Raw genomic sequence first — 13,368 nt, 5'->3', positions numbered from 1 at the left:
TGCTTTAATTTATTCTTATCTCATTTAATTTGCATCTTCCTTATCATATTTCTTCGCAACTATAACAGCTACTTTTCCTCACCATATTTCCTTGTAGCTACAGAATGGTAATTGTCAGGTAAGGAACAAAGTATTTTTACAGCCTGAATGAGCGTGTACACACGGCAAATTTAGGTTGGCGATGCGGTAGACTGTCAAGGTGGTGTTCACAAGTTTCGATATATGTGGTTTTCCAAGTATCTGCATTTCTTAATATCTCTGATCCTGTGTTTAAATAGTGGTTTTATTATCATAGTTTTTAATGATTTTCGTTTTCCTCCTCTTCATAGATTTTATCCCTTCCATGTTTGTATTGTGCAAATACTTCGTGGATATTCTGTCTAAACTGGAAAGACATGTTGTTTCCTGCACGCATGCTTAAATCTTTCGCTAACTTTGGAAGAAATAGCATTATTTGTGCACAACAAAACCAAAGAAACGATCTTCAATAATCTACGTAACAAATGTCCTTATTTAAACACCAGATCAGAAATATTTCGAAAACGCAGCACTTGAAAAGTCACTGTTAGACAATTAGAAAAAAAACCCACCTTCACCGGGCTGAACCAAAGACATACATTGACATCTTAAACTGCTTAACTTTAGATTTTACATATTTTTTACTAATTCCTCTAACGCCATTCCTCCCATTAATGTTCTAACATATTTTCTGCCAGTATTTATTACAACGGAAGTAGCATTCTCCGAGTCCCAGTGTTTAGCCACCAAGCAGCAGGTTGAAGCGAGACGGCTATTAATCAGATGAAACCGTAGGTTTTACATCAGAGTGTCCCTTTTTCAGAAGGATGTTGAAACGGCAGTTAGGGATCTCTCAAAGGTTAGGCTATGTGTCTCACGCCCTCCTGATTGGTGGACAGGTTTTGTTTTTCGTGCTGGCAGGATGTCTATCCCACAAAAACAACCGTCCTTACTAATAAGGGTTGGCTGGGTTGCCGTTTTAGGCGCAATCAGTACAACCATGCGACAAGATGTACTGAGACACACGCTACCAGTAGCGCTAAGAGTACTATATATCTATATATTTAAACACACACACACACACACACACACACACACACACACACACACACACGTATATACATGCATACATACATACTTACACATTACTTTTAAACATAACAGACTTCGAGAGAGAAAGAGAGTTGGGAAAAGGTTCGAGAAAAACGTTCCACATGATGGTCTGTAGAAAGAAATATAAAATGAAGGAAAATGCATAGAAATTTAATGCTGGAAAGCAACTTTTTTTTGTTATGAAATAAAATATTTACAGTGACGGCCGGTTTCCTTTATACTAATCATTACCAAGTAGTTAATAATAATGTTATAATTTGGTGCTATCAAAATTAGTTTGCATTCCATGTTAGTAGGAGGAAGGATATTTTGTACAGTACTGACAAAATATCTACTGCCAACTTTCGTGTCGCTTATTCCCTCTTAGAGATGCATGACTGCGAGTCCTGTGCTCATGCTTGCTTATAGCATACAATTTTATGTGCAATATTTTTGTTGTCATAACTTTCAAATTCAATATATTTCATTATATATAACTCCACTGTATATAATGTATATATATATATATATATATATATATATATATATATATATATATATATATATATACATACATATTCGGCTAACTGAGCGCAATGGGCTGGGCTTCTGTAAGAAGCCTAGCAAAATCAAACTGATTTAAGTGATATATGTAACTCATACTAAATGTGTCTGTATATATATATATCACTTATATCACGTCCATTATATTTTCAAAGCAGGACTCGCTCGCATGCACTTATATCCCTGTAGTATACAGTTTTATATATAGCTTTTTGCGCATGTTGTTTTTGTATAGAAGTACTAGTTATTAATATAGAACATACACGTGTACGATTATTGATTAAATAATGTTTAACGTCTTGAGATGCTCCTACAAATATATGAGCTATTTCTAACTACAAGCACCTGTGTTGTATTCTTTATACGCATTTTTCATTTTGACCTGTTAATGTATGTTTATCCAAACCTGTATACCTACCTTGAGAATATAGCTGTGTATTCTTAAACATGCATGTGTGCATTTTCGTAAGTATGTTTTAATTTCATTGCAAGTTTGTACATACAGATATATTTTCTTATCCCGACAACCCCCTTTTTCACACACAATTTCATATATAAATTGTCACATACCTAAATATACCCATATTTTCACATAGATAAACATCTGAATTCATCCGTCCATCCAAATTGCATACATACATACATACATACATACATACATACATATTACGTAAACATAATAGACTTGACATAGTAATTTGAGATTGAGAAGAGGAAATGTGGACACTTGCCGAAATCAGCTGCCAAGCAGATGTTAACATAAAGCTAAAGATCATTGAAGAAAAAATATACCTCTGCTTAACTATTGAGGAATCTACAGGTACTCTATTCAGATTACACGTTCAGATTTATACTTGTAATTATTGGAGCACTGTGATACACTGGGACACTGTAACACACTGCCTAAATACCAATCTTGAGAAATTAGGTTTCTCAAGACCAGAAAGGAGAAAGCCGATTCGAAGAATACAGATCCAAGTCTTCACTAGAACCTTAAAAATCTGTAAAACTTGCCAGAAGTTAATCATTTAAATATATATGAGCATGTCTAGACATACAACTCTATGAATGAGAAAACATACATTAAACAGAACATAAATCTGCATACATACATACATACATACATACATACATATATACATACATGCATGCATGCATGCATACATGCATACATGCATACACGCGTTATACACACACACATACATACATACATACATACATACATACATAATACATACATACATATATACGTACATACATAATACCCTGTTGATGTTGTTGAAATTCCAATGAAGATAGCATTGGATCTAGGTCAGAAAACAGTTCTTTCTCTATTGGCAAGAAATCCCTAAAGAGAACCGAATGACTGACTTACGACCACACTTGGTTCCGACTGACTGGTCGTAAGTCGATTCGGTCGTAAGTCGATTCGGTCGTAAGTCGATTCGGTCGTAGGTCGACCTGGTCGTAAGTCGATCTGGTCGTAAGTCGATCTGGTTGTAAGTCGATTTGGTCGTAAGTCGGCCTATAGGCCTATACATAGGTTTGTTTTATATGTTTACATGCTTAAGGTTCATTCTCAGGTAAAAGTCACACACAGCATTCTGCATTATACTATTATACTGGCGTTAGTAAAAAAATTTCAAGCAGTCGTCTTATAAACAAACACGAAGTTGCCTCGATGTCTCCGCGACAGGATATTTATCCAACACATGCGATAACCACAGCTGTAATCGATAACCAAATATAGGGGAAGCGTTTGTTAGCTGACATCATCCGTAGACGGCTTAGTTTCTAAGAAATTAAACCCATTAGATTTCAACCATTAGATATCCCCTGTAAAGTGCAACGTTGACCAGCTATTTATTATTGCAACCGGGAGCTGGTGCGCCAAACGCCGTAGTCGATTGGTCGGAAGTCGACGACGACCTGTACATATGCTAAATTGACAGTCAGCATAAGCTTGGATTTTCAGGAAAAAAATTCAACTAACTTGAGCATCACAAATGCATTCTGTAAATGAAACTGTAAAAATATTTAAGGTTTTTCTCAAGTTTAAAATGTGACTCAGTTTTTTCTTCTTTTCTTTTTTTTTTTTTGTGCTTTGTATCTTTGTTAGAAATCAGCTCCTTCGTCAGAGGAAGAATCTAAATAATTAAAAACAGAAAAAATCATATATACATAAATTCATACATACATACACACATACATACATACATACATACATACATACATACACACATGTGTAAAATAACTATCAATTGAAATGGCTTGCCGATTACAAATTTGTTGTACGAATTTTTAATTATTATATATCTTGTCTTTGAAAAAGTGAATTTTTCCCGAAATATAACATCATTAAGCGACCTATGTAACATAGTACAATGCTTTTATTTTTATTCATTGACATCGCCCGGCATATTTTGATTAACTCCTTATCCGTAATATTGAAATTTTTTCAAACATTTATGCATCAATTGTTTCAGAGTCGGCGATGGTAATTTTCATAGTGGCATCGGTCGGAACTTCCGTTCGACTTTCTTCGACTCACACCATGACCGGGAATCACGTATAAGACCTGGGTCAAGAGGTGGCCTTTCACTATTCGCTAGAAATCGCCGCAGAGGAAGGAGAGGTGGCAGAATTCGCTTCACCAGGCTAGAACGACTCTATGAACGTTTGGGCATACTACCACCAAGTGACCAATCAAGTGATGAGGAAGATGAAGGTAAGTTGTCGTTTAAGGACATTCGCTAGATCACTAACCACAGGTAATCGTCGTCAGCTTCATTACGGGCGCCAGAACCAAGATATCAATGTCACTATTATTGATACCAAGATGTTGATTTTGCCTATCACCATCATCATCATCATCGTCGTCGTCGTCGTCATCATCATCAAGAAGATCAGCAACAACAAAATCATGAACATCGCTATTCTATAGGAAAACACTTTAAATATTATCACGAACTCTTTCTTTAGTACAACACTTTCTAATATTCGTAAGTATGTATTTCTACCCTTTACCACTCATAACTACAAGAAGCTGTTAAACGAATACGCTATAAAAGTTGCAGTAAAGCTACATACTAGCTAGAACCTGTATAAACAATGACAATGCAAACATACCAATTCTTGTATTCAAGTATAGCAACACCATTTGACAGGATTCCAAACAAAGACACTAGTTTATCGAGGAAATTTATCTTTGGCGTATAATAACATGAAAATACTTCGGTCTCACTGAAATAAAATGTTCAAGAGTAAGTATAATAGACATATCCACACCTCCAGGTGCGGAGGGAACACAACTCGGCGTCACTATCCCAATATATTTGGAACCTTAATTGGAAAAAATCTAATTGCAGTATTATGCCTTAATACGTTGTCGAACTTATAACTTCTTTATGTTTCTAAAGAAGAAAGGTGTTTGGTTAGAACTTAGAACTTCCTTATGCAAGCATATGAAATGCTGAACAAGTGTATGTGTTCATACATCGGTACAAAACTAAACCACTTTGAAATTACTTTCAATTATAAACATAATACTATCATACGATTAGTGAAGCCGAACGGCGTCGAAAAACATATTCGCGTTAACTAATAGATATCCCCTGTAAAGTGCAACGTTGACCAGCTATACACTATCTGTCCCCAACACTAATGGGACAGAGTCCTATGCGGCCAAGAACAGAACAAGAGGTGTTGTGATAGAATGTTCAGTCAAAGAAATCCAAACAGACGTGTCGATTGAAAAAAACTTTCATATCTGGAAAATGATACTTGAATTCAGTCATTATGAAAAAGAGACACGTGAAAACTTAGAGAATCAACAGAATGAGGCCTTAGTTTCAAATAAATACATACTTATGTATGTATGAAGATATGGATGGGAGTCTACGTCCATACATATACGCATGTATGTATGTATTTAGTTATACCTATAAAAGTTGCAGTCGGATGTGGAGCCATGAATTGCTTGAATACTTACGTGCATTCAACTATATGCATAGATGCATTATGCAAGCCGATATTTACACACACATGTATCTCTCTCTCTCTCTCTCTCTCTCTCTCTCTCTCTCTCTCTCTCTCTCTCTCTCTCTCTCTCTCTCTCTCTCTCTCTCTCTCTCTCTCTCTCTCTCTCTCTCTCTCTCTCTATATATATATATATATATATATATATATATATATATATATATATATATATATATATATATATATATATATATATATATATATATATATATATATATAACTCCACTAATGTTTGAATCTATCTTCTAGCTACCTAAAATGGAAGAGTTTTTTTTATATCTAGCTTATATTTGATATAAGATCTGCTGAAAAAATCCTACCGAAGAAAATCTGTTAATGAGCGAGGGAGAGAGAGAGAGAGAAGGAGGGAGAGAGGGAGATACAGAGAGACAGACAGACAGAGACAGAGAGAGAATAATTTAATCTTGTTGGGTCAGGGCACCTCGATCTAAGAAAATACTGCTTTGAATGAACTTCGAAAACAGTGTCTTTTTACTTCCATGTCAACTCTAAACGTCTAGCAAATCTATCATCAAAACGTTACAATTGTGGCTACCCTGTCTTTTTAGGATTATTTACGACTACATCATCTAATCCATCCTTTCAGTTTTTCACCCACCAGTATACAAGTTAAGGCCTATTTCGTTGTTATTTTAAACTTTTCGGTTGACACCTAAATACACGGTCCCTCGTTGACCTGGAAAAAATCTAAATTTCTCGAAAGAGTTCAATTATTGTAGACAATAATAGCACTAAATAATTGACTACTGTTTTGTTAACAGGAATTGTGGGTTCAAGCAAGTGCGTATGCTTACATGTTGGCACTCCGTCGCTTACGACGTCGAGGGTTCCAGTTGATCCGATCAACGGAACAGCCTGCTCGTGAAATTAACATGCAAGTGGCTGAGCACTCCACAGACACGTGTACCCATAACGTAGTTCTCGGGGATATTCAGTGTGACACAGTGTGACAAGACTGACTCTTGTCACACTGCGCCTCCACGTATATATATATATATATATATATATATGGCCAAATCACTCAGCGATGGTTTAAATTTCAAGTGATACTTGAATTCTAGTATGATGATCTTGTTTGCAGTGGGGCGGTTAGCACTCCTGTCAGTACATAGACATGTGCTTCTCTGCGGCAAAGAAGGTTTTCTACCTTTTATCTCTAGCAATGTAGGTGATACCCTGCACCATCAGTCAGAATTAGTGACAATTGAATTCTTCCATTCTGGTTCTATATTGCTTATAGCTGCCTTTACTATATATATATATATATATATATATATATATATGTGTGTGTGTGTGTGTGTGTGTGTGTGTGTGTGTGTGTGTGTGTGTGTGTGTGTGTGTGTGTTTGTATGTGTATGTACGTATGTATACATATATATATATATGTATGTATGTATGTATATATGTATGTATGTATTACGTATACACTCATAAATATACACTTACACGCACAAACACACCACACACTTGCTTTTCTTGGACTATTCTTTTCCTTTTCACCGGACTTTTCCTCTGTCCTCTTTCTGACGAAGAAACGGCACACCCAACTGTTTTTCCATCTTAAACTAAATATCAATGTAATACTTTTTCTGTCTGCGTCGTTTTGCCTTTTGCTGTTTTTGCCTTTACTTTCGTTTTTAATTTTGGGTTTTCCTCTCTCTCTCTCTCTCTCTCTCTCTCTCTCTCTCTCTCTCTCTCTCTCTCTATATATATATATATATATATATATATATATATATATATATATATATATATATATAGTTCAAAAACACAATAACAAAAAAACAAAAAAACAACAAGGTGAGGACGTGATATGGATAGTATTATTGGACGCTCAGGAAAGGAAAGAGAGAGTGTATGACGTTTCGGGCGTAGCCCTTCGTCGGAAAGATGGAAAGTTCGGAGAATGGAAGAACGGAGAAAGAGGAAAATGGTACCGATGCCCACGAGGTTACATGATGAAAAGACCGGAAGAGGAGGTGGTGGGGGAAAAGTTCTTTCTAAGATGGGAGAGTGAAAAAGGGAGATGAATATCGGTGCGCGTGCGTAAGTCTGCGAGTGTGTGTGTGATAACAGAACGTGTGTGTGCGTATGTAGGTGTGTGTGTGTGTGTGTGTGCATGGTTTGGTGGTTTATCTGTTAGTGTGTTTGTGTGTGTGTGTGTGTGTGTATGACGTAGTGGAAGAAATTAGTAGCAGGACTGGTTAGTGGACGCTGTAGACAGTGTAGGTAGAAGGTCAACAGGTGGTTGTTTGGGTGTGTGTGTGTTCGTGTTTGTGTGGGGTTGTCGGTGTTAGGTACGTGTACGTGTGTGTGTGTATTTTGTATGTGCGCGTGTGTGTATGTGTATGTTTTCTGTGCGTGCGTGTGTGTTTGTGTGTATGTGTATGTTGTGTGTATGTGCGTTGCTGTGTACGTGTGTGTGCGTGCGTTTGCTATTGTATATGCGTGTGTTGTTTATGCCCATGTGTGTATGATTGTATGCGTGTCTGTGTGAGTGTGTAGTGTTGGTGAGAAGTGTGTGTGTATGTGGGTGTGTGCGTGTGTGTGTATATGTGTGGATGTGCGTGTGTGTGTGGGATTGTGAGTGTTAGGTACGGGTGTGTGTGTGTGTGTATGTATGTCTGTATGTGTTTCCGTGTGCGCGTGTGTGTATATTTTTTGTGCGTGCGTGTATGTGTATATTGTGTATGTTTTCGTGCGTGCGTATGTGTTATGTATATGAGTGAGTATTGTGTATGTGAGAGGTGTGTGTGCATGTGTGTATATGTGTATGTGTGCCTGTGTGTATATGTGTATGTGTGTCGTGTATGTGTGTATGTGTGTGTGTGTGTGGTTTTATGTATGTGAGGGGTGTGTATGTGTATGTTTATGTGTGTGCGTGCGTATGTGTGCCAGGTATGTGTGTTATTTTGTGTGTGCACTCCTGTGTGTATGTGTGTGCATGTGTATGCGGCTGTGTATGTAGGCGTGCGCGTATATATGGGTGTGTGTGTGTATATATGTGCGTTCGGCTATGTGTGTGTGAGGGCGCGTATGTATGTTTGTCATGTATGTGGGCGGTATATATGTAAGGTGTGTGGGTATTTGTGCGTGTAGGTAGTGGTGAGATAAAAAGTAGAAAAAAGTAAGTCTAATAACAAGAGAATAATGGATATAATGTAAGGGGGACGAGGGGGGGGGGTTAAAAAAAAAAAAAAAAAAAAAAAAAAAAAATTATGTAAAGTGTTGCAGGGACGTAAAGGGGAGAGTCATAAGGAAGAGAAGGCTGTGTTGAGTCCGAAGGGGAAAGAAGAATTGAGGTTGAAAATGTAGCGTTGCTCCAAGTGGAGTCGCGAGGGAGTGGACCCATGGTGCAGGGCGAGGCCAAAAACGGAGATGTTAGAGGGAGAGTGGTTGGGCAGTTGGAAGTGACGGCCGACAGGGGAGTCCGAACCTAGCCGAACGTCCCTTAGGTGTTCGGTGAAACGGTCGGCCAGCCGGCGGCCCGTCTGCCCCACGTAGAGTTGGTTGCATAGGGTACATTTGATGCAGTAAATAAGGTTGGAGGAGGTGCAGGTGAAACTGTGTGGAATGTGAAGTGTTTGTAGGTTCGATCCGGTGACAGAGGTAGTGTTGGTGATGAAGGAGCAGGTGTGACAGCGGGATCTGGAGCACGGGAAGGAGCCGGGTGGGGGTGGGGAGGAAGAGGAGAAGGTACTGCGGACCAGTAGATCGCGTAGGTTGCGGGCGCGTTTGAAAGCGGATAGGGGTGGGTTGGGGAAAATGGGGTGGGTAGTGGGATCGAGCTGGAGGCGACGGAAGGCCCGTAGGATCCTCCGACGAAGGGGTAGGGTGGCGGGGTGGAAACGGAGTGGGAAGGGGGTACGGTTAGGGGATTGGTGTGGGGGAGGAGAGAGGGCGGTGGTGCGGTCGATTCGACGAGCGCGGGCGAGGGCGGATTGGACAAGGTGGGAGGGGTATCCTCGATGCATGAACAGACGAGCAAGATACTGGGACTGGGTCTCGAAATCCTGGTCCAGGCTGCACAAACGTCGGAGGCGGAGGAACTGGGAGTAGGGGATGGCTCGTTTGGTGTGGAATGGATGGGAGGAGGAGAAGTTGAGGTAGAGGTGGGAGTCAGTGGGTTTGAAGAAGGCGGAGGTAGTGAGAGAGTTAGAGGGGGGGTTGATGGAAAGAGAGATGTCGAGGAAGTTGACAGAGGTGTCAGAGATGGTGGAAGTAAAGTCAAGAGCGGGGTGGAAGTTGGAGAGGAAGGAGATGAAAAGGCAGAGCTGTTCGCGGGAGAGGGAGGTGGCTCCTATACAGTCATCTATGTAGCGACCGTATAGTTCCGGGGTCGGACCGGAGAATTGGGAGAATACTTGGGCCTCAATGTAACCAACAAAGAGGTTGGCGTAATTGGGCCCCATTCTCGTCCCCATCGCGACCCCAGATTCCTGTTGGTAGGTATCTCCGGCGAACGTGAAGCAGTTGAGGGTGAGGACGAGTTCTGCCAGACGAAGCAGGGTAGGGGTGCTAGGTGTGGGGTCAGGGCGGCGGTCAAGGAAGTATTGGAGGGCTGGGAGACCATCGTTGTGTGGAATCACCGTGTATAGGGATTTGATGTCCAGGGTGAAGATGAGGCGTGAGGGGCCGGGAGGGAAGGAAAAGGAATTGAAGAGGCGAAGGGCGTGGTTGGTGTCGTGTATGTGGGATGGGAGGGCAGCAACTAACGGGGATAGGATATGGTCGAGGTATTTTGAAATGAGTTCGGTGGGGCAATTGCAAGCAGAGACAATGGGGCGGCCAGGGTTGTTAGGTTTGTGGATCTTGGGAAGGAAGTAGATGGAGGAGGTGCGAGGTGTGCGGACGATGAGGTTGGTGGCGGTAGCGGGGAGAGCAGAGGAGGAGATGAGGTCATGGATTGTGGAGGACACAAGCCGTTGGTAGGAGGGGGTGGGGTCGGAGGGGAGGAGGCGGTAGAAGAGGGGATTGTGAAGCTGGCTGAGCGCTTCCCTCCTGTAAAGGTCCGTGCGCCACACCACCACTGCTCCACCTTTGTCCGCCGGCTTGATGACGATGTCGTCACGGCGGCGGAGATTGCGGAGGGCGACCGATTCGGCCCGGGTGAGATTGGCCCGGAGGGGTCTTTTTTTAAAGTCGAAACGCTCGACCAACGCCTTACAGTCATCCACGAACAAGTCTAGGCTACTGAATTGGCCTGGAGGCGGCGTCCAGTTGGATGGGCGGCGTCCCAGGTCCGAGAAGTAGTCCCGATTGTCGGGACGCTGTGTTGACGTATGGAAGAACGCGCACAGTTTGATGCGGCGCAGGAACTGGCTGACATCAGTGCGAGTCCCGAATTCGTCACAATGGGGCGTGAGAGGCGTGAAGCGGAGGCCCCTACCAAGGAGCGAGCGCTCAGCGGCGGACAGGGGGAGATTGGGTGGTATAGTCACAACCGTGTGAGGAAGCGGGGTGGTGGGGTGAGTAGGGTCGGGAGGAGGAGGTGTAGAAGCGGGGGGCGGAGGAGGAGGGGGAGAAGAGGTGGGATGGGGTTGGGTGGGGTTGGGGTTGTGGGGAGGTGATGGCGTGGGGGTTAGGATGTCCGGGTGGGAGGAGTGTGAGTGTGTGGAATGGGCGATGGAGGGGGGCATGGAATCGGGAGGGGGAGCTGAAGGGGAGGGTGTCAGGGGTGCGGAAGGGTGGGGGTTGAGGAGGTTGTGGAGTTTTTTATTTTTTGTGTGTGTGAGGAAATTGTGGAGTTGGTGATTGAGATTGAGGAGGAAGCGGAGGATAGGTTGGGTGAAGGGTTGAGGGCAGAGGGAGGAGAGGAGGAGGTAAGCTTGGGAGAGTTGGTGGTCAATGGAGTGGAGGAGGGAACGGGTGGAACGGATGGTGGCACGGATGATGAGGCGGGAGGTGCGGGCAAGGGTGGGTTCGATGAAGGGGGAGGAATAGGGGGGAGCGTGGAATTTCAAGAGGAAGCCACGGGGTATGACGTGATGGCGGAGACAGCGGCTGAGAAAGTTGAGATGACTAGTGTGGCGGGTCTTTTTGAAGAGCAAGTAAGAGAGGTTTTTTGTGGGTTGCAAGCATTGTGGGGGGAAAAAAGAAAGAAAACGGCGAAGAAGGGACTGAAGATGTTGGGTGAAGGAGTGAAGGTCAGGCATGGTGAGAGGATGTGAATGTCGGTGTGGGTGTTATTAGTGGTGAGACAAGGGAAGGACGAGAAAGGTAGAAGGAGAACAGATAAAGGTGAAACAAGTCGAAAAAAGTGGAAAAAAGTGTAAGAGTCACGGACAAATTTTGCTGATGTTCAATCAAGGTTCAGGAAAGGCAGATCCAACGGGAACAGTAATCCAAGGTAATCCGGCGGTTGGGTACATAAAATCCAGTTGAAAGGCCAGGGTCCGTGTGAGCGTACGTCATATAGTTCAAAAACACAATAACAAAAAAACAAAAAAACAACAAGGTGAGGACGTGATATGGATAGTATTATTGGACGCTCAGGAAAGGAAAGAGAGAGTGTATGACGTTTCGGGCGTAGCCCTTCGTCGGAAAGATGGAAAGTTCGGAGAATGGAAGAACGGAGAAAGAGGAAAATGGTACCGATGCCCACGAGGTTACATGATGAAAAGACCGGAAGAGGAGGTGGTGGGGGAAAAGTTCTTTCTAAGATGGGAGAGTGAAAAAGGGAGATGAATATCGGTGCGCGTGCGTAAGTCTGCGAGTGTGTGTGTGATAACAGAACGTGTGTGTGCGTATGTAGGTGTGTGTGTGTGTGTGTGTGCATGGTTTGGTGGTTTATCTGTTAGTGTGTTTGTGTGTGTGTGTGTGTGTGTATGACGTAGTGGAAGAAATTAGTAGCAGGACTGGTTAGTGGACGCTGTAGACAGTGTAGGTAGAAGGTCAACAGGTGGTTGTTTGGGTGTGTGTGTGTTCGTGTTTGTGTGGGGTTGTCGGTGTTAGGTACGTGTACGTGTGTGTGTGTATTTTGTATGTGCGCGTGTGTGTATGTGTATGTTTTCTGTGCGTGCGTGTGTGTTTGTGTGTATGTGTATGTTGTGTGTATGTGCGTTGCTGTGTACGTGTGTGTGCGTGCGTTTGCTATTGTATATGCGTGTGTTGTTTATGCCCATGTGTGTATGATTGTATGCGTGTCTGTGTGAGTGTGTAGTGTTGGTGAGAAGTGTGTGTGTATGTGGGTGTGTGCGTGTGTGTGTATATGTGTGGATGTGCGTGTGTGTGTGGGATTGTGAGTGTTAGGTACGGGTGTGTGTGTGTGTGTATGTATGTCTGTATGTGTTTCCGTAGATGGAAAGGGCAGGTTTTAATCCTAAATCACAACAATTGTTTCTGTGCATTAGCGTTAGTTGCTGAGCGTTTTACATATTATACATGTAATTATAAAGATCTTATATAAATACGATCCAGCAATAGCTATGTGCATACACGTCCGCATCTGAGTGGCAATGAAAGCACTGCTGGTTCACCTATAATTTCTCCTTACTTTATACCCATATTCCATTTCTAGCATTCTCTTGACAATGAGCAACACGTAGATTCAAAGAGACTCGAATTATAAAGAATATCAAAATAAATCAATAGAAATAATAAAAATGTATATAATAAAATAAATAAAACAAAAGT

The 13,368-nt window shown here is 42.0% G+C and overlaps 1 protein-coding gene across 2 annotated transcripts in view; it reads left to right on the top strand.

The window, feature by feature from the left end:
• LOC106877427 (hemocyte protein-glutamine gamma-glutamyltransferase) overlaps positions 1-13,368 on the top strand; it is a 105,209-nt gene that overhangs the window by 21,698 nt on the left and 70,143 nt on the right. Inside the window, exons 2-3 of one of the 2 annotated variants that reach the window (XM_089352010.1) lie at positions 98-118; positions 4,161-4,402. In XM_089352010.1, the coding sequence (XP_089208136.1) occupies positions 98-118; positions 4,161-4,402 (263 nt within the window). The remainder of the gene's footprint in view (positions 1-97; positions 119-4,160; positions 4,403-13,368) is intronic. The other variant, XM_089352012.1, reaches the window with a different exon arrangement.

Source organism: Octopus bimaculoides, chromosome 5 (assembly GCF_046866305.1).
Source record: "Octopus bimaculoides isolate indiv1 chromosome 5, ASM4686630v1, whole genome shotgun sequence".
In the NCBI taxonomy this organism is placed as follows: Eukaryota; Metazoa; Mollusca; class Cephalopoda; order Octopoda; family Octopodidae; genus Octopus; species Octopus bimaculoides.
The sequence above is the reverse complement of the archived record's forward strand: the minus strand, read 5'-3'. Positions and strand labels throughout refer to the sequence as shown.